At 36.9% G+C, this 22,081-nt stretch overlaps 1 protein-coding gene across 5 annotated transcripts in view; it reads right to left on the reverse strand.

Moving 5' to 3' along the window:
- sema5ba (sema domain, seven thrombospondin repeats (type 1 and type 1-like), transmembrane domain (TM) and short cytoplasmic domain, (semaphorin) 5Ba) overlaps nt 1-22,081 on the reverse strand; it is a 229,475-nt gene that overhangs the window by 99,221 nt on the left and 108,173 nt on the right. For all 5 annotated transcript variants that reach the window (XM_051118512.1, XM_051118514.1, XM_051118510.1 and 2 more), the window contains one exon: nt 5,417-5,657. In XM_051118512.1, the coding sequence (XP_050974469.1) occupies nt 5,417-5,603 (187 nt within the window). In that variant the 5' untranslated portion in view covers nt 5,604-5,657. The remainder of the gene's footprint in view (nt 1-5,416; nt 5,658-22,081) is intronic.

The following is a 22,081-nucleotide window of genomic DNA, read 5'->3' on the forward strand; positions in this document are numbered from 1 at the left end:
CTGGCTGCCTTAAAATTATAAGTTCAGTCAACTCAAAACTTGAAACGTTAAATTATACTAAGTGACAACTCACATATTTGAGTTGAATCAACTTAAAATTTTAAGGCAGCTGGGTTACTTACCCATCTGTTAAGTTTAGCAAACACAAATGTCTACGTTGTTACTTAGTACAACTTAACATTTCAAGTTGAATAAACTTATTTTAGTTGACTGAACAAATTGTGTTTTTTATTTTTTACAGTGTATCCTTTTAAAGCAGCAAAAACAGCCTATTTAATTGTAAGGATTAAAAAAAAATTAAATTCCTCAGAAAAAAAGTAATAAATACTGTTTTTATATAACCCCATTAAAGTTCTTAGATATGCTGCATTATTACCTCACAACATTTCCCTGGTTTCTGTATTATTTGCAATTAAAAATGCTTTTATTAAAAAGTATTTGTCAAAATAATAATAAATATATATATTTAATTACGCCACGCTGGATAAGGCATTAAGTCTATCTTGAATTAGTGGATTAATTTAAGTATACTTTGTTATTGCAAAGCCAGATCGTTTCCCATTTGTGTTTAATTTATACATATTTAAAATTCGCAAAAAAAAAAAAAAAAAAGAATGCAGTAGAAAAAAAAAAATACACTCTTATTAAAAGATCCATTGTCTGAAAATAAGTCTTAATGTAATGTTGCATAAGTAAATGCATCTTTTTACAGTTTAACTTTATTTTTAAATGGAAAACAAGTCAAAAGACTAATTAAGAGTCAATTCCTTGAAATGTAAAGTCTAATTCTTAAAATTGTAAGTCCCCATTCCATAAGCACCGGAAGGGTTCAGAAAGGAGACTGGCCCCAACCCTGGTGGTCATGCTCTACTATGCTAAATCATCTTAAGAGTATCATTTCCATGGTTTAGAATAGTTCAAAGGCATGTGTGAATCTACAGAGCTTGTCAGAGATCAGAGATAGAGGCCCCCAATACGCCTCAGGTGACTCCACTGAGCAGCCGCCAGAAGGCGTCAATTAAAAAAACGTTCATCCATCAAAGAACCTAATCTCAAGTTCGGCCAACACTTCCATTGTAGCAGGGCTTCCATACCACTGCCTCAACATAAAAGAAGGCATTAAGGTGTGCTGTGGGGCTACCATACCATTGAGAACACATAAAGAGGGATTTCTAGGTGTGCTAGCTTACAATGCAAAGCTAATTGTTTAGCAGCTCTGCGCGTGAATGCTATGCCACAGTGCCTTTGCTTTGATGAGCTAAAATGACGAAAGGGAATAGAATGTCTTAACAACAAAAACAAAAAAATTAGAAAAACAAAGATAGTATCGGCTGTACGATTTACTGATGGTTTGCAAACTGTAGTGTTTTCAAACTCAGTGAACAAATTTGTTTGTAATTCCAGACTATTTCAACACTATGGAAAGAAAAAAAATCTTGTCGCTTTGACACCAAAGCATAAAATGACAAATCAAAATGCAACCTGAGCTTTTTTCGGAAGCAATAAACGGAGCTGGCCGTAGGCAATGTCTATATGAGCCATTGCTGCCCTAATGTCCAGCAGGTTTCATATATTAAACAGAGCCCCCCCTGGTTATCAATCCTTTTTCTTTCCCGTGAGGCATTTTTGCTGCAATTTTTGTCATGTCCCTCAGAGAGTCAAAAACACGCTGCTCATACTCCACGGGCAAGGCAATCGCCGAAAGATCATATTCACTACAAACACACTCTGTTGTCTAAATAAATATGTGCTTGGTATAGAAAACACCTTTGTTCCATGGGTATAGAAAAGATTTTCTGAGCGATATCAAGGAATGGCTCCACATTCTGTTTTCTTTGTGTGCTAGGACACAGGAGGATAGGCATCTTGACGAAATGAAAGACGTTTATCTCTCGCTATCTTCTGCATGCTCTCTGTCTGAAATGTGTGGATAACCAAATGAATAAGATAAACGAAACAAAAAAATGTAGATCTACAGTCTGAGCCTGTCTAATATACAGGAACAGTGGAAAAACAACCAGACTCAGACATTCCCAAACGCTTTGAATTCCAGCAGAGGACTTCGTCTGAAAAATGTGTATAGCAGTGGTGAAAATGCCTGGCCACATCTTTCAACATAAAAACTAATAATTGCTGTTATTATCAGTAATTAAAGTTGAAAGAAGTATGAACATGCACTGAAAATATATGAAGGCTACCTTCTGTGCCCTTCAAGCATGCTTTGTCAGTTTTTAAATGATTCAGGTTTAGCCAACAAAAATATTGCCAACGATTAGTCATGCAACTAGCTATTTTCTGTAGTATGACAGAAGCAGCTATTTTCAAAATAGCATAGTTTTTCCAGCAACCAGTCATTTTTCTAGTTTTTGCACTTTCTTTCATATATACGGTTGGTTAAATAAGACTCATGTGACTGATTTTTCATTTCAGTGAATTAGTGAATCAATTTTATCTTGGAACAAAACATAGTTCAATTCAAACAATTTACAGAATTATTTGAGTACATGTGAGAAGTAGGGAAAACTGCATACAGATATGCATTTTATAGTCACACAGCCTGTTATGAGCTGTAAAGTGCGAGAATTAACCTGTGCTAGTCCATTGGTGTGACCGCTGTGCATACAAGGCACTTCAGATCAATCCTGCGGCGTGTTTTCGGTAGTGATGTATGCTTTTGAAGCGAAGCTTTTTGAAGTTTCGAAACCTTTGTGAATCATTTGTTTTGTACCAATGGTCCAGAGTACGTATAAAACTGCCTAATGATTTTTCCTTAATGCCTTAATGAACAGCTTAATGATTTTTCAATCTGTTTTGTGCATTATTTACCCATAAGGAAGGTGACACCAGTGACAGTAACACTAGTGACAGTTTTCATGAAAAATGAATTTTACAAAATGGCTGCTGCAAGATATCAAACCACAAGGTATACTCACTAAATTAAGTAGTTTAATCCATTTGTATTCTAGTTTTATACAATTCCCTAACAACAAAACAGGTCATACCAGTGAGTTCAACTAAAAGCTTCAGATGATAAATAAGAAAATGTCTGATAACTTAAAAGAGACAGTGGACTTATCATGGGTCTTTCTTCATAGATCTTCAGGAAATAGGAAGGAAGAAGTCAAGTGATGCCATCAGTGTGATTTTTATTTCAAAATAAATGATTTTTGTTAAATGGTAACATCAGTGACACAGCCACACTTTCATTACATATTTTATCATTTTATTCATCTTTTTCTTTCTTTTTTTTTTTTAAATATAAAGAAATTGCAACCCTAAAGTGTTTTTCAAGTGTAATATTTCTGTAAAGGCTAGGGACAGAAAAATTGACATTTCAATAGAATGACCCATTTGCAATGCCTCCGGGCAGCTCGTACAAGACAAAGTCCTTTCTAAGTGAATGAGGCAATCTTGAAATATCTAAAACTGCTTGCTGAGCTTGCAATTAAATTACATATTTCAAATCAGCAACAAATCTGAAATGAACTGCCCCATGAATGTTGTTTCTTATGCTCACATAGCACTTAAAATGCTTATTTTTTAGGCCAGCCAATGCGCATACATAGCCATAATGCTTATGACTGCGCATGTGCATTGGCTGGTCAAGCCTCAGGTTTCTATGGAAACCGGATCTTCTAATGGCCACTGCAGTAATACAATGACTTTACCAATCAGCAACTGGCTCTTTCATTTAGAAGTTGGGACTATTCTACCATATTGTGTGTTGCATTTGCTTCCATTCATAAATATAGGAGTAAACCATCTTTGTATTTCTATAGTCTTTGTTCAAACCTTCAAAAAGGTTCATTTGTGCCATCACTAGCTTTTGCATAGGTTAAAGGAGCAGTCCACTTCCAGAACAACAATTCACAAATAATTTACTCACCCCCTTGTCATCCAAGATGTTCATGTCTTTCTGTCTTCAGTCGTGAAGAAATTATGTTTTTTGAGGAAAGCATTTCAGGATTTTTCTTCATATAATGGACTTCGTTGGTGCCCCGATTTTGAACTTCCAAAATGTAGTTTAAATGCAGCTTCAAAGGGCTCTAAACGATCCCAGCCAAGGAAAAAGGGTCTTATCTAGTGAAACGATCGTCATTTTTTATACTTTTTAAGCACAAAAGCTCGTGTAGCACAGGCTCTGGGATGCGCGTTCACAACGCTACGATTGAATCAAGTCGAAAGGTCACGTGGAACTACTAGGCGGACCCAGACCCAGTGTTTACAAAGCGAACGAGCAAAGACTAAGAAAGTGCAAGTAAGTTTGTAAACGCTGTTTACAAACAAAAAGGTACAACAATGTCCTCCTCTCAAGTTGTAAAAGGAAATAAAATGGAGTTTTTCGCCATACTCAGTACACAGACAATGAACTAACACGTGATTCGTAGTAGTGATGGGAAGTTTGGATCATTTTGCCAACTTGGACCTTTGAGTCTCGTTCGACAAAATGAATGAATCTTTTTTAAAAATTTAAAAATTAAAATGTTACATGTTACTTCCCTGACAAATCTACTGCTTACACAAACGTTGATCACACTACAAACAAGACAAAACTATAATGCTATAAGAAACAGAAAAGCTTAAATTCATTGTTTACCTGGGTCTTTAGTCTATAATTAGCTCACCTCACTTTTTGAAAAAAAAAATGACGAATCGTTTCGCTAGATAAGACCCTTCCTCGGCTGGGATCGTTTATAGGCCTTTGAAGATGCATTTAAACTGCATTTTGGAAGTTCAAAATCGGGGCACCAATGAAGTCCATTATATGCAGAAAAATCCTGAAATGCTTTCCTCAAAAACCATAATTTCTTTACGACTTAAGACAGAAAGACATGAACATCTTGGATGACAAGGGAGTGATTAATTATTTGTAAATTGTTGTTCTGGAAGTGGAGCTCTCCTTTAAGTCCGTTCACGTACGTGATTGAGTGCATGACATCTTACAATTTATTCTGCATTTGTTGCTTGTACCATTGCTATAAATGTTGATTAGTTTTAAGTCAGTACAAAGTAAAAGAGTACTTTGACTGAAGTGTAACTTAGCATTAATGTTTTCAAAAAGAGTTACTACATCATTCACCATTATTGGTCAGAAGAACAAATATTCCAGCATCAAACTCACACCGCTGGTTGAGCTAATGTTGCCACTATTGGCTGGTTGGGATGACCAAACAAATTAATGTTTTGATATTGCCACTGGGACCTGTTTTTATACTTACAGCTGTCTCTGCATATTAAGGTGGGAAAGAAATTTTTTTTTTTTCTAAAACTGACAACTTCAAAACGAAAATTTCTTTTAATTTTGCAAGCCAGAATTTCAAAGTAGCTTCCCCAACACATGTACTGCAAGAGATTCCTAGAGAAAAGAGAAATATTCCTGTAATATCCCAGGAGTGCGAGAGACATCAGTGCTCACCTTGAATAGTGATGACGGGGTGCTCTAGGCGGGTACACTCTGGCCTTGTGTGGGGTGCTGGGGTGGGGGAGGGCTCTGTGGGGAGAGGGGACCTCTGGGATTGTATAGCAGGAAATGGAAGAGTGATAAAACAGAGGATAAGGCCGGGCACAGCCAGGGAAGCCACGGCCCGTGGCAACACTGTCATGGTGACGGAGGCCGACCTCTCCTCTAGCTGCCAAGGTGGGCCTCTGGAATGCACCTGTTGAGAGGGGAGAAAAAGATTTGTGGTAAATATACTTTCCCAAGTTTATTTCTTAGGAAATCACATAAAAGATTTTTACATGTAGTCAACAAGAGAAAATAATAGTTAAACTTATAAAAATGATTCCACTCACAAGTTTACATACACTTGATTCTTAATACTGTGTTGTTGACTGAATGATCCACAACTGTTTTTTTTGTTTGTTTTTGGATTACATAAAGTTGTTCATGAGTCCCTTGTTTGTCCTGAACAGTTAAACTGCTTGCTGTTCTTCAGAAAAATCATTCAGGTTCCACAAATTCTTTGTTTTTTTAGCATTTCTGTGTATACGAACCTTTCCAACAATGACTGTATGATTGTGAGATCATTTCACACAATCACACAAGGACAACTGAAGGACTCATATGCAACTATTACAGAAGGTTCAAACGCTCTAGAAAGAAAAACGATGCATTAAGAGCCAGGGGGTGAAAACTTTTGAATAGAATGGAGATGTGCACATTTTTCTTATTTTGCCTAAATATCTTTTTTTTTATTTATTTAGTACTGCCCTTCAGAAGCTACAAAATATAATTACATGTTTTTAACTTAAAAATAAGTTAAATTTATCTTCAAATTCAAAAAGTTTTCACTCCCCAGATTCTGCAAGTAAACTTTTGATTTCAATTGTATTACTGTGTAGGTATTTCTGAAGTTCTAAAAAAAAGAAAGAAAAAAAAAAAGGTCATGGGTTCAATTTGTCACCAAATATATAGATTACAGTGTAAATATATTACAAGCTTTTTAATTTAACAGTAGCAAATCACATGCAGAGAACGTCTTAATATTAAAATAATATTTTATACAATATTTTCTCAAAAATTAAGAAAATACAGAAAATAGTAAAAACAGAACACTGAAAATATGAAAAAAAAAGAGGATTTTTTTTTTTAATGGCCAAATATTTGCATATGTAATGTGGCCTTTGCATATGTGGCCTGCCTGATTATTAACGTGTGCATATTCTAACATCCAGAACTCAAAATTTTCCACAGCACTAGGTAATTTATTAAAAATCAACCGTAAAAATCTTCACCCAGAATTACACCACAAAAAGATGTATACATCAGTTGCTAACTAATAATATATGACTAATTTAAAAGTTTCTGTGCTGTCCCTGGTTGTGTATTAGCACCTGTGGCATTGCAAAATCCTTCCATCTATCCTAACATTTTGTAAAGAGTGGATGAAGTCTATTTTTAACAAGGTCCCTGATCTTTTCAGTATGACCTGAACAATTTGTGCAGCACAGTTCAACCATGAATGCTTTGTGACAATGTAATCCAGACTTTGTAAAGGGATTGAATGATTGTGGCTACTACAGTGAACCCCACAGAAAACCCTAACAAAACATGTAGCACTTGAAAAGTAGAAAGCTAGAATGTTCAGCTTCTGTATAACAACGATTACGGTAACAAAATATAGAAGTAAAAATATCCAAAATTCACGAGCAATAACAGTGATGGCTGGTGCAGGGGAACTGGGGTAGAAAGCTGAAGTGGTGGGTGGTGTTGTTAAAAGTTTCTAGCAGTAAGTGGTGGCCCAGCTTGATCAGCATAAAACCCCTTAAGCACCCAGGCACTTCCGTCTCCTTCATATGCGGAGGAGTTTTAATATCATGGCTGATCTTATTAGAGGTGAGGCATGACATCTCCATCTCTATTCAGAGCAGCTCCAGTGCAGTCATATTACAAAACAGCAGTTACCTCAATCACCGCACTCAGCTGCCCGTCAATCTCTCACACCGCGTCATATGCTAACTGCTCAAATCATAATGTGTCACACATCAGCAAGCAAACCTATGAACCTAGGGGACCAAGATTTAATTGAACACCCACATTGCCTTAAGCTGGAATCTAGTATCCTTAAGGAACCCATTAGCAAAAATAAGACCAATTTTCCTTTTGGTCACAAATTCAGAAGAGAGGAAAGGTGAATTTAAAATATATCCATTAATTCACACCTAATACAATATAATACAGAATAATATAATATAATATCAGTTTCGACAGCTCCTGACACAAAAAGAGGACACCCATTAGGGGTCACTACAGTGGAAAATAAAATAAAATTAAATAAAATAATTTTAGCATTAATATTTAGAACACAATAATTACTTTAAATTAACCAAAAAAAAAAAAAATTAATAAATAAATAAAAAATAGATTGCCAAGCACAAATATGTACATATACTAATTTTCAGAAGACGTAACACAATGAGGAAATATCTTATAAAATAATAATAATTATCCTTGATTAAAAAAAACCTAAATAAAAAAACTAAACTAAACTAATAAGAGGACACCCATTAGGGGTCACTACAGTATAAAATAAAAATAAATAAACAAATAAATAATAAATAATAATAAAATCATACAAATTTATATTATACACATTTGGACAATATTGGCATGAATCCTTTTAAATCTGTGATAATTTTGTACTGATAAGGGGCAACACAAACCACAAAAACATATTTTATTACATAAACAGTTAAATTTTCAATTCAACAAAATATCCACCATTAGCAGCTATTACAGCTCTGCATAATCTGGGCCTAAATTCATTGCATTCTAAATTTAATTGGCAATCAATTGTTGAAGCTATTAAGGTGTGCTGACCCAATAATCTTAAAAACCTGGGCCAAGTTTAAACCAGTAACCAGGCATCACAGCTGGCAAAGGGGCATGTCTGACATTGACATGTATATATTGCCATTATTATGTAATCAAAATGAAAATAATTTTTGCTGGTCTTTAATGATAATGTCAAGTTACTTTAATGTATTTGCACCAAAAAATGATAAGGATTTATGCTGATATTGTCCAAAACCACACTTTGCCAGGGGTGTTTCCAAACTTTTGGAGGGCAGTGTAGATTTACATATATTTCACCATTTATGTTCATTATTTAAGAAGTTCCACTTAGTCTTCATAGCAAATACTAAAAAAGCCAAAAGAGGCTTTGTAAAACCAGCACCTTGTAATTACAACATCTACCAGCAGAAGCTAACTGGATTAACCAGCAGCCCCCTGGTTTGACCTACTAAAACTTTGTGGTAAACTAGTTAGGAAGCCATTTCAGGGGCATCAGCCCATCAGTATTGCATGCTGTGGATAAATGTGGTTAAAAGTTGTGCACCATCAACATTAATGCTGTTTCACTGTAGACATGATATACGGAGTTTATAGCCAGAGAGAAAACAGCAGCACATCACCATCTTTCATGGAGGGCCAAAGTTAATCTTGTGGCACATAATATTATTTGAGCGTTTAAAAAACAAAAGTGAATTCACGCAATCCACTGAGATGCACCAGGGGCTAATTTACAGTTTCACCATTGGATGAGGCAATCAATAACAAATTATTAGCTTGGTTATGTTGCAAATTACCATGATGCCTTCTCAATTATCCCTCTCGCAACAGCGGGTAACTAATTAGGCAAATGAACATGGCAACTGGCTCGCTATACACTCAACCATCTGCATGAGACAGGACTATTCAAAACATCAAAAAAGATCACTAAATTCTTGTTAACTTGACAAGTTAGTTCATCTTAGAAGAGCATGTGCAAAGATCTAGAATGCAAACGCTACAGAAAAACATATCTTCGGGTCATCACTGCTCATTAGGGGTTACGTAATAAAGTATGGCTGGGTGGGTGTATTGGCGCATGTGTAAAAGAAGTGTTTGAGCCTAGTTAGTATGCAGGAGAAATGAGAAACAGATCAGAACCTTTGATGGGAAAATGACTACTTAACCTTATGGTAATATTTCAGACATGTACACTCAGAAAGAGATAAAGGAATAATATCATTTTTTAAATAAAAAAAGCTTGATTTCTTATATAGATCAGTGGTCGACCAATGTGGGCAGCAGTCGATAGAGTAGATGTATTATGAATAATTTAATTAGAGCAAAGATAATATTCCTTAATTAGGATAAAATATAGCAAAACATTACATTTGCCAGTTTCAGGTGTCCCCAGAATGTGTCTGAGAAAGTTTCAACTCAAAATACCCTACAGATCATGTATTATATCATTTTGAAAATGGTTCTTTTGAGTGGAAGCAGGAATACTCTGTTTTCCTGCTCGTCTCTTTAAATGCAAATGAGCTGCTGCTCCCTGCCCCCTTTTCCAGAATAGGGCTATGCCTTTACAGCTCGTACCTCAGATACTCAGCTAAAAAAAAAACATCTGTTCGGTTTTGATTATCATGTCTATCGTGCTGAAGTTATGCATTTTAAACCATATTAAAGGAGAAGTCCACTTCCAGAACAAAAATTGACATATAATGTACTCACTCCCTTGTCATCCAAGATGTTCATGTCTTTCTTTCGTCAGCTGTAAAGAAATTATGTTTTTTGAGGGAAACCTTTCAGCATTTTTCTCCATATAATGGACTGGTATGGTGCCCCGATTTTCCAAAATGCAGTTTAAATGCAGCTTCAAACGACCCCAGCTGAGGAAGAAGGGTCTTATCTAGCGAAACAGTTATTTTCATAAAAATAATGTATGTCGAAAAATTCCCATCTCATGTTCTCCCTCAATTTCAAAATCGTCCTATATCGCTGTTTTACCCTTTTGTTAAGGGTGTTTGATCTTCTTTGCTTGTTCACTTTGCAAAGACTGGGTTGGTACTTCTGCAGCGATGTAGGATGATTTTGAAATGATTTTTGAAGTTGAGGGAGAAAATACGATTGGAGTTTTTCAACATACCCTAACTGTCTTGAGTCAGAATACACAGAGTTCAGGGAGAGCAAGACAAGATGAGTGTTGGAGATTAAAAAGTATTTAAATTGTATTTTTTTAAAATGAAAATAACCAATCATTTCGCTAGATAAGACCCTTCTTCCTTGGCTGGGATCATTTACAACTGCATTTGGGATTGTTTGAAGCCACATTTAAACTGCATTTTGGAAGTTCAGAATTGGGGCACCATATCAGTCCATTATATGGAGAAAAACCCTGAAATGTTTACGGCTTAAGAAAAAAAAAAGACATGAACATCTTGGTTGGACTTCTTGGACTTCTCCTTTAAGCCCTATTCGGATGGGACTTTTCTAAACTACTTTTGGGTTTCAGTTCTTATCACCTGATGTGTGATGAATGTGAAGAATTTGTATATACATTTGTATGTGAAGAATTTGTATATACATTTGTATAGCAGCCAGTCTTAACAGTTTACGTGATCTGGCTCTTGATTTTATTATTATTATTTATTTTTATTTCTTTGCCAGAGGTAAACATATAAAAATGTGCACGGTAAGAGCATCTACGGTAGTTCACGTTGGCCAAAACACACAAGAAAGCGGTGTGAAAAAATATTGTCGCAATCACAGACATTTGCATTCGGACAGTTTTCTCAGAGGATCGCTGAGTTTGGCGAAAAACAGTAGGTAATTTGCTCTGGAATTATTACGGAGGTTGTGTGAGAAAAACACAGATGTGCCGATTCGGATGGGATTAAAGTTGCAAAATATGTCTGTGAGAACCAGTCCCGTCCAAATATGGCTTTATTTTAGACTTCTGATATAGGGTTTTATGAGTGCACAGAAAGCAGCTGTCACATGGCAAGTGAGTACTAAACTAAGTTCTCTTTCATGTCTTATTACACTTAAACTGTCAAATACACACAAGTTAATGTTAAAAACACACAGGAGTTACAAAAACAGCCGGTTATGTCTGTGAAGGTAAACAGTTGGGAAAGAAATTGCATGTTTATATTAGATCTGTGTGGCAGCAGCTCAATATACAGTAAATAAATCAATAAATCCACTGATCTTTTGTTTCCTCTGAGGTTGGGACTCTAAATAGTGTTCTGTGCTCGTCTGTGCAGCCAAAGACAGAACAGTTAGCATGCTTTTCTCGAACTTTTGCCATGGCATTAGAACTGGTACACCATTGTCACTTGCAAAAACAGAATGGCGACACTGTGGGTGGAATCGTGTAGATTAAAGGGCGGTAATATTATAACAAGATCCACTTCATACATCAGAGGAGAAGGGAAATCTGAGCGGCTTGTTTTTTTTCACAAGCTTGCAGAGAAAGGCTTACCAAAACAAAGTGACTGGGTTGTTCCTTTTCACATTTTCTGGGTTGGTAGATGCCAATTATAGCACTTCAACACAGAAAAAGTCAGATTTTCATTATACATCAGCTTTAGTTAAGAATAAATATACTGAATTAATATTACGAAAAATAAATGTAACATTTTTAGCATTTTTTTACACTATATTTAGTCACAATTCACTTAATTTGTTCTCAAAAGCAGAGATGCCTCTTTGTGTTATTCAGTGAAGTAATAAGGAAGAAGGATGGATACTATCATTTCTGAACCAAGAGGAGGAGAAACTAATAAAATACACATTTCCTATGATGCCATTATCATAAACCACAAAAAGTGCATCCTTTACATTCCATTTCATCTCCCAACACCAATTTATGATGAGACGTCTATTCAGGGAGGTCATGTGCACACTTCTGGCTTGGGATCTGAAATTTGTGGCTGGGGATGTGTGCTTTACTCAGCTGGTTGTTAAAGTGCTTCTGTGATGGGAAAGAGGTCAGTCTGAACCAGCTGCATTAAGCCCAAGAGACAAGAACAAAAAAAAACCAACACAAAAAAAACAAAAAAACAAAAAAAAACAAATCCACACACATGTGAAGTTCAAAAGCAGTTGTTAACAACTTGCATCCCAACAGTGAGTCAACAGCTGTGAGCTAATTAGTCCCAATGCCAGATAGCGAAGGCGTTAAGGATCTACGCAGACAAGCGCCACCTACACTAACAAATTAAGGCTCAAAACAGCTGGTGGCACTTCTAAACTGGCCTTAGAGAGTGGGCCGAGCTGGCAGAGCTTCTGAATGCGGTGAGCTCACCAAAGTGGTAGAAGAAAGATCCAGCCAAAGAAAGCACTCAAGACTCCTTCCCTCTGGAATACTTGCAAAATGACCCATTGCATTTTACGGCGTCTAGCAATTTTAGAGCGTGGGAAAATAAAATACCCATCTGGGACACTTTGCTGGATTTCACAGGAGTGGTGGACAATCTGAGCGGATGGTCAATTATCCGTGGACCGTGTGCACTTGGCTTTAGGAACTTCCCTTGATTAGACTAATGAATGCACAGGCAGTGCTTCTGTCAATAGCACCCAGATCAGCCAGGATAACATGCACCCAGCAGGCTACCCAAGCCCCTAGCATATTTCCATGGAAACAGACCCGACTAATGAACACGTCATTAACGCCGTCGGACAATTACGAAAGGTGGGCGCAGGTTTGTTCGCCACCTTACAGGCAAGACAGGCCGCTTGTGAGACAAGGGATCAGGTATAGACAAAGAGCAAACACTAACTCTCTTAATGAGCACCGCTTCTTCATTTAACACCTCATCAAATGACAGTGATGTCAGATGGGGGCATCGAGATCTGTCAGCGAGAGGGAAGCGCGCTGAGACGGGTGCCTCGATGGAGGCAGATTGTAAGACGTCAACAGCAGTTTCTCATGTACCTCCTAGGCTGCCCAGCTGACAGAAAGATGAACAACAGAACATAATCAGCTCTGAGCACACAGAGTAGTAACACTGAGCTGTTGCTCCAGACCAAACAGATGAAAAACCATCATTAAACATCAAATCATCAGTTTAAATATAAATATATTACCATGAAAAAGTTTGGGGTCAGTACGTTTGTAATGCATCCTTGCTAAATACTTTCATTCAGTAATGATGCATGAAGTTGATCAAAAGTGACATTTAGTATTAGTGTTAAATAATATTATATAAACTTAAATATTACAATGATTTCTGAAGGTTCATGTAACACTGAAGACTGCAGTAAATGTAATATTTTATAATATTACAGATTTTACTGCATTCTTGATCAAAATGCATGTATATACACTACCATTCAAAAAAAATTTTAAATGTTTTTTTCTCTTATGCTCATCAAAGCTGCATTTATTTGATTAAAAATACAGAAAAAACAGAAATATTATGAAATATTATTGCAATTTAAAAAAATGGTTTATTCCTGTGATGCAAAGTTGAATTTATAGCATCATTACTCCAGTCTTCAGTGTCACATGATCCTTCAGAAATCATTCTTATGCTGATTTATTATCAATGTTATCAACCAAAAAAGGACATAATGTGTAATAATATAAACTATTATATAATTTTTACTATATAATTTTTTTTAAGATTTTTTTTTTTTTTAGCAAGGATGTGTTAAATGAATAAAAAGTGCTGGTAAATAGTTATATTGTTTGAAAAGATTTATATTTTGAATAAATGCTGTTCTTTTCAAAAATACTAAGCAGCACAACTCTTCCCAACACTGATAATAAATCAGCATATTGTTTATAAATCAGAATGATTTATGAAGGATCATGTGACACTAAATACTAGGCAAAATTCAGCTTTGCATCACGTGAATCAATTATATTTTACAGTATATTAAAATAGAAAACTGTTACATAAAATAAAAATGAAAAAAAAATCTCTTTTACTTTTTCATTGAGGGGACTACAGATTTAAATATCAATGCTACTTGTATCATACAAATCCCGGTTTGTGGATTACTTTTTTATTGCTTATTTTGATGTAAAATACATTGAATTAAATATAATGGCTGTTCCCGGCATTGTTGTGCTCCCTAAGAATCATTCCCTACCATTCACACCATTAACTTGTTTCTGCACTGACAAATAATTGGATGACATCAGTCTATGACAGAAAGAATGCAGAATAAATCTGGAAACAAGACTTTAAATCATGTAAAATCACTGTGATGCAACAAGTCTCTAAGCAGCGCAATAAAAAGGACACTGGCTAGTGCATTCCAGCATTCCCTTCCATTGGTCCCAAATAACAAAAAAAAAAAAAATAGGTTTATGAATTACTTTCTTTCCATTCTTCCTCCTGGCAGCACAAAGCTCCTACTGCACCATTTTTTGGCTTGTGAGCGGGTCGTAAGCTTGGTTAGCTGGGTCATATTCTTCCAAAAATGTATCCAATAAGTACATATCGATCCTTCTAAAAGTCAAACTTAAAAGGAGAGTCTTGCACATTACACGGGCTGTTGGGCTGCCAGCTGTGTTGATCTCTCTGGCTCTAAGTCATACGGCTTTGGCAGCAGTAAACCCTCAACCACCCCTGTGCTAAGACCTCTCCTCACAGCACGAGTCCTTCCATAGCCTAATCACACAACTTTCTGCACTTCCTAACTCGAAATTCAACTAAAAGTTTATATTTTGAAAACCATGTGCTATTGGCTATATTTAGTTGATTCAGGAAAAAAAAGTTTAAAAATGCAACGTACAGCATGTCATTTGATTGTTTTCTCATTTGTTTAGAAATTGAAAGCTAAAATAGATATTTTTGACTTAACAGGCCACATTCAAGCCACTGTATGTATACACATATATTAAATGTACTGTATATAATCACATTATTAATTCATTATATACCCATAATTTATATTAATCACATCATTAAAATTCTATACCGATGCAGCAAGTAGCAACCGTAAACAATCAAACACTGCTAGGCACTTCATATAAGTATTCACAACAGATGGGAAAAAAAGATCTAAATGTTAATATTAATTTAGATGAAGCCATGTCTCAGAGGGAGTATGTTTCCCCTAGTAATTTCTGCTAGTCCAGGCAAAGTTGATTACCTCTTATAATATTCTTCAGGTTTAGCATCTTGTGTGCACTCATAAGTCCTCATAAATACTAAACGTATGAGAAATCAGTCATTTAGGTGGCGCATTATGCTGAGGTTGCCTTGTCATTAGCTCCAACACCGCAGGAATGCTGATGAGGGCCAGCAGAGCACACAAAGCTATTTAGGCACCCACCAGCTCAGATCCAGGGAGGTCTCATTTGCAGCAGAGGGTTAAGAAACACCTGTTTCTCAATTAGAACAAATATACAAAAGGAGATCTGCAAAGTAAATGGCACACCGTCAGCTCATTGTCTCTAAATTAAATGGGTTTCTGGCAAGACAAATACAATTGTAAGTGTTTCACACTTGTCATTTTCTCTTTACATCATTTTTAAAGTCCAATTGAAGGGAAATGGAAAACAAATGAAAAGCATTCACAGTTTAAACGCTTAATATGTTTGCGGAAGCGTTAAATAAAATCTACTTTGGGAATGTCAAATCACATATAACTGCCCTGTCTACACCTGGTATTAAGGCCGATGTGTTTTGGCCGAGACGATCACAATGTGCCTGATGTTAAAATCCATCTCTTTTGTCCACTTTCAACTATTTTCCTGATTTTTTGAGGGTAGGTTCTGGCTACCGTGCTTCAACAACACAGCTGGGTATCATTCAAAATTTTTCAATATCGATACCAATACCAATACCTTGACCTCGATACTGGTTACTAGGTGTGGGGATCTTTCTGTACCTAACGGTTCGATTCAAATCAGTTCTTGGGGTCATGATTCAATTAAAAATCGGTTCACGATTTTTATTCTTTTATAATTACGATTCACAATTTATCATCACATTTTTTTGTGCACACTGGACATCAAACGCACCAGTATTTTGTTACAAATACACACCAGTGTATAGTATGGGTGGCCCTGACTCAAAATACATGTTACTTTAAAAATAGTAACTGAGTTAGTAACTGAGTTACATCATTATAAAAGTAACTAATTACCAGGGAAAGTAACTAAAAAAAATTCAAATGTGTCAAATAACTTGGATGCCCCCAATGTTAAATATGTTAAAACAAGTATGGGTATTGTTTTGGTTTTAGGACAGCTTTGATGAAAGTTTTTGATCCACTTTAAATGTTGACTACTATACACATATAAAGCTTAATAGCACAGTTTTTCAATATCTGAAAGTTCACTTTGCATCAGTCAGTCAAGCAGTATAATGTGACATTATGACAATTTAGATAAGAAAACTACTATGAATTCTACTACTAAGAACAAGATAAAACACACTAAGGATTATAATGAGCTGCTGGGTTCATGAATATTAATCACGTTGTCTGCATTCGCTCTAACTGATTTGCTGAAATCAAAACAGGGACAATAATAGGTGAGCGCCAGCCAATGAAATTGCCGTTTGCGCATTAGTTCCACCTACTACCGGAGAAACCAGCAGTTCTTAAAAGCTGAAGAATTCCAGAGCAGTTCCGTTATTTTGACAGGAAAATACAGCAAAGAATATTGTTTACATGTAGCGCGTCAATTCTGCATGGTATGCAAGTCTCTCTCGCTCTGTATCTTTCTTTGCGTGTGTGTGAGACAAAGCGACGGCTAGTCGTTTGCCTTCACACTAGTGTTTACAGTTTGTCAAATACAGGTATGCTGCACATCCATTCAGATTAACTGCAAAAATAAAATTAGAATAATATTATAAAAAAAATTATAGAAATGCCGCATCGTATTGTCAGTAACTTCAAATTCGTTTGATTACTTGTTACTGAAAACATAACGCCGTTTATTTATAGTGCTGTTATTCCCATCACTGCTAATAAATCAAAAATATTTTACACTTCCCTTTGGGAATGTGTCCGAATCATACCGTGTTCAGAAAGGAAATGACGTACTATAAAACCCCTAAATACGAGATGGGAGGAAAAAATATGTTTCAATGCTTTCTCTCGTAATTATACTGTATAAAAACTGCTGGCTTCAGGAAGCCATAAATATGCAGGGCATTGAAACCTTTTGAATGCGCACTTGCATTTACTTTCACTTTCAAGATTTGCAATCACACTGAGCGGCGGTAGGCCTGCTTACAAGGTTAGATGTTTGTCAGTGGTGCTCAGGATCTGCAAATCATTTGCCATCATCCTATCAGTCATCTCTTTTTACTCTGTTTATGTGGTAAGTGAAATATATATTATGTACGGAAATTTACTTAGCACAATGCACTTAGGGTGTGTCCGAATCCACTTTTGCTAGTTTAATGACAGAAAAAATGGTCAACGTGCCAGGCGCATGGTCCAAAAGGGTTGTACCTATTCTGTTAATGAGTCATGGGTGTGTTTTGGGCATAAAGTGCAATAAACTAATCAGAGTCTAATCTCTCATTGCCTTTAAGAGCCAGTTGCACTTGCACCATGGTGGATTCGCTATTTACATGGCGAAATTTGCAAGAGCAAAGACTGAACGCTTCTCCAGAGAGGAAATGGGTCTGCTCGCTAGTAGGTGTGTTCAACTTAACGTAGATCGATCGGTGTATGACATCAAAGTACCACAAGAGCTATAGACAGCAGACGGCTCTGCATGCTTTTGAATCACTTTCACAGTACACTGTAAAACACTGATCGATCTGCGCAGTGCCGCGTCAAGTCGAACACAGTGGTTTTCCCTCATGCCTCACCAGAGCCAATCACCAGCACTCGATTTAGGCACATCACACATGCTGCATGGTTATTGGCTGGTACTCAATGGTATCGAAGCAATTCCGTCTGTGCCTAAGTAGTATTTTAATTCAGTATAACCCAATACCCAGCCCCAGTATTTACACTACATAAGCAATCTAGTCAACTGAGTTTTCGACTACATCTGAAAGTGGTTGAAAGTGGACACCATTTGGACCTGTATTTAGTGTTGTCCACCTGTGATTGACAAAAGTTCATCAGGACCTAAAAAGACTAACCATCAGCTCAGCTTCAAAAATTGCAGCTTTGCTCACCCCATGCCCAAGATCTAGGCTCAGGTCAGTCAGGGTTACATTGAGCATGTCTAATTCTTCAAAGCCTGAGTCACACCAAATCTCTTTAATGCCTGCTCCAGTATGCCCTACCAGAGCCATTAGAAGGACAAAGGGGGCCCTGAAGGCAGGGGAATGGAGGTCTACACGGTTAATGGAGGAATGACTGAATTCAGAGCGAAATGGAAAAGAGCCTCATAAAGGACCCTTTTGGTACGAGGGTGAGGGGCGGGTCACGGCAATCACTGAGCGAAGTCGCTCGTCTCACGCATGAGCGTGCCCGGTAAATCGGCGGGAGGCTGTCCTCCTCGCCGGCCTTACGGACGGCACAAAAAGGATAATCAGACTCGGTCGATAGGCCGATACTTCAGCCGTGTCCTGGAATGTATCTGATAACGTATCAAAGCTCCATTCATGGAAAAGGACACATCAGAAAGAGTTTTCATGGCTTTGGGGCAGGGTGGCATCTGTAACGATGCAATTTCACACTTATCTGGGATTCTCGCACAAAGAGCTGAACAACTGTTGAGAGCGTAGGTAGGTGTTTGGAGAGCGTATCAGCTTTTTTGACCGAATATCTGGGCTTCTACGTGTGTAGGAGTAGTACTTCAGCAACAACGCTCTAAAGCTCGTTGGCTGCGTGTCAACGCACGCACAACAAAATTAGCTCACAACAATGGCAGAATACAGAGTTCGCAACTTTACGTGAGAGCGCCATCCAAGTTCTGGATGTGATTTTTAACAAGGGTCTTGACCATCCAGCTGAGTGGCTCTTTTTCATTGTTGTGGCTCCAGAAACGAAATCACATACACACACACATATACACAATACATATCATTTGTCATAGCTGTGAGACAGTTCCATTTGGTGAGGGCCAATTGGGCTAGTGGTGTCTGGCAGAGTGAGAGCGTAATCTTCACAAGCTGAGGAGAGCAGCGAAGCGACGCTGGTCGTGATCAGCTCAGCCATTTCGCCCCTGAAGTGCCTCTTCAAAAGAGCCTGAAAAGAGCAAAACCTCAACAGTCCTCAGCACACCAAAAACTCCATTAAAAGCACAGCTTGATTGCAAGTGCCAGCATTTAATTTCAAACTCCAGCGCTGACTGAATGCAAAAAAGGCATTTATCGAGTTATCGTATCCGTTTGTGACGGACCAGATTAGAAAAAGACACAATAGGCTGTGATTCGGCAGGTTTTGTTAAAGTTTGCTGCATGACGGAAGGGTCGTGGAGAGATGCTGATTAAGAAAAGAAGTACCTTATATTAAGTTCAGCAATTATGGGCTACAGATCTCCTCTCAAGGGTCCAATCAAGCCTGTTCATAGGAGGTCTTCTGCATTTGACGTACATTAGGTTGCGAACGTGATTTAGCACAGTCTGTGGTGACAGTCTCTTTAGTTTTCAGGCCGGAAGTTCACAGAACCCAATCTAACGCACAGCATTCACCTCAATTTACAAAAGTAGCCACTCCACAGTGGGAAGTTCACCCACATAATCACGCTGAGCCACAGACTAAAAGTAATCTTTACTTTCAGAGGGGTTACAAATCAGGACAATTTTTTACCAAATAAGCCTGCAAAACTGTGTTTTTTTTTTGGTTGATATGCTAGTCTAAAGTTCAGAGGGATATTGTTTTGTAACCAGGTGCTAAACAACAAGTTTCAAATTGAAAAACAATAGCTACATGACAGAACACACTCATATCATTGATAGAATGAATTTGGACCAATGAGATTTTACCGCAGGTGGAGCTACTTACTAAAATACAACAGAAATAAAAATACGCAAATGCCTTCGCTAGTACATGTCGCTAGCAATGGTTGCTTAGGACTAAAAAAAGTAAAACACAATAAATAAATAAATAAATAAATAAATAAACAAATAAATAAATAAATGCCTGTTTCCGCCACTGAATATATATATTTTTTTTTAAAGGTAATTGTGACTTTTTTCTCAGAATTGTAAGATCTAACTCGCAATTGTGAGCTATAAAGTCTGGTTGCGTGACAAACTCACAATTCTGACTTTTTTCTCAGAATTACGCAATATAAACTCAGTCAGAATTGTGAGATAAAAACTTGCAATTCTGTCTTTTTTCTTGCAAATACGAGTCTACATCTCACGATTCTGACTTTTTTCTAGAATTTTGAAATATTCATTTACAAGGACCAATTTTAAGGGGAAAAAAACTGATATGTTCTCAGATTTGCGAGTTTATATCTCACAATTTGGAGAAAAAAGTCAGAATTGCACGTTTGTATCACATAATTCAGTGGAAAAAAAAATAAGAATTGTGAGATGTAAACTTGCAATTGCGAGAAAAAAGTCAGAATTGTGAGATTGTGAGGTCGTAATTACCTTTTTTTTTTTTTTTTTTTCAATGGCAGAAACGGGCTTCCATAAAAAAAGTAATGGTTGGTTAGGACAAAAATTCAAAGTAACACACAAATAATAATAATAATAATAATAATAATAATAATAATAATAATATATATTCAAAATGTATTCAAAATATTAAACAAACTATTCCTTTATTAAAGTAGTTTTAATGCTTATCATAAAGAAAAAAAACTGCATACTAACAGAGCTATATAACTGAACGTGTGCATGTGTGCACAAGTAAAATACATAAAACGGGTGTAAAACCTTTACGTACCCCCTCAATTGATCAATCCTGCTTTTTTCCACCCTGGCTACCCATGCTGGGGAACTGTGTGGGTGGTCAAACCCAATTTGAGAAGGCTGCAAAAGGGCCATCCTCCAATCTGAACTTGTGTCAGGCTATATCATGTCCTCCCAGTCTAGCCACGTCCAGCCGTATCCAGTAACGTACCTTTCTCCAATTGCCCACCAGCCTGTAATACTGTATGTGTCTATCACAGGTAGCCTGGGGTTACACATCATCTCAACTCTCTGTGCTCACTGACATGATCAGATTGCATACGGAGCTTACGTCAACTCTTTGTAGTTCAAGGTATGTTATGTTAGATGGTGATTCATTGGTTCAGCATTCAATAGGCTGAAAGAGGTCTGGAATTGAACCAATGATTTCAAAGCTTGAGCAATGTGAGAGGTGAGACGGCAGACCATACCCTCCCAAGCAATCCACTCACATCTGCCATACAAAACTGCTTCAAATCATATTCTTAATAAATACTTTTGTCTGGTTATATTTTGTAATTCGCAACTTCTTTTTTTAAAAGTCATTACCTCAGTCTTCAGTATACAACCCATGTTTACAAGACACTCAGTAGACAATATTTCTTCTTTTGGACTCCGTTTTGGACAGATGACAAGATTTTGGGAAATGGGATCAGGAAACAGCATGAGCCAGCTCATGCGCTAACTACCCGTCCACAGCTCCGTCAGCTAGGATTTCTAAAACTATAATAAAAGAAATAAAGTAATGAGGGAAAAAAGGACAGAATCAGTGATGCAAGGAAACATAGTTCCTTCTTATATGCACACAGAGACATTAACTCGCTGGGTGGGATGAGGGGGCGGCCTTTCCGTTCCACCACAAAAATTAGCCGTAAAATCGTGTGACTGTATTCCCCGGAGTATGCTGGAAGTCTTTCAAAAAATAATTTACATAATGCATTAAAATGCCTGCAGGAATCTAAAAGGATACTGCTGCAATTTCCACCTATTTTTAAAGGAACAGTTAACTCAAAAATGAAAAATC

Source organism: Labeo rohita, chromosome 9 (assembly GCF_022985175.1).
Source record: "Labeo rohita strain BAU-BD-2019 chromosome 9, IGBB_LRoh.1.0, whole genome shotgun sequence".
NCBI classification, from domain to species: Eukaryota; Metazoa; Chordata; class Actinopteri; order Cypriniformes; family Cyprinidae; genus Labeo; species Labeo rohita.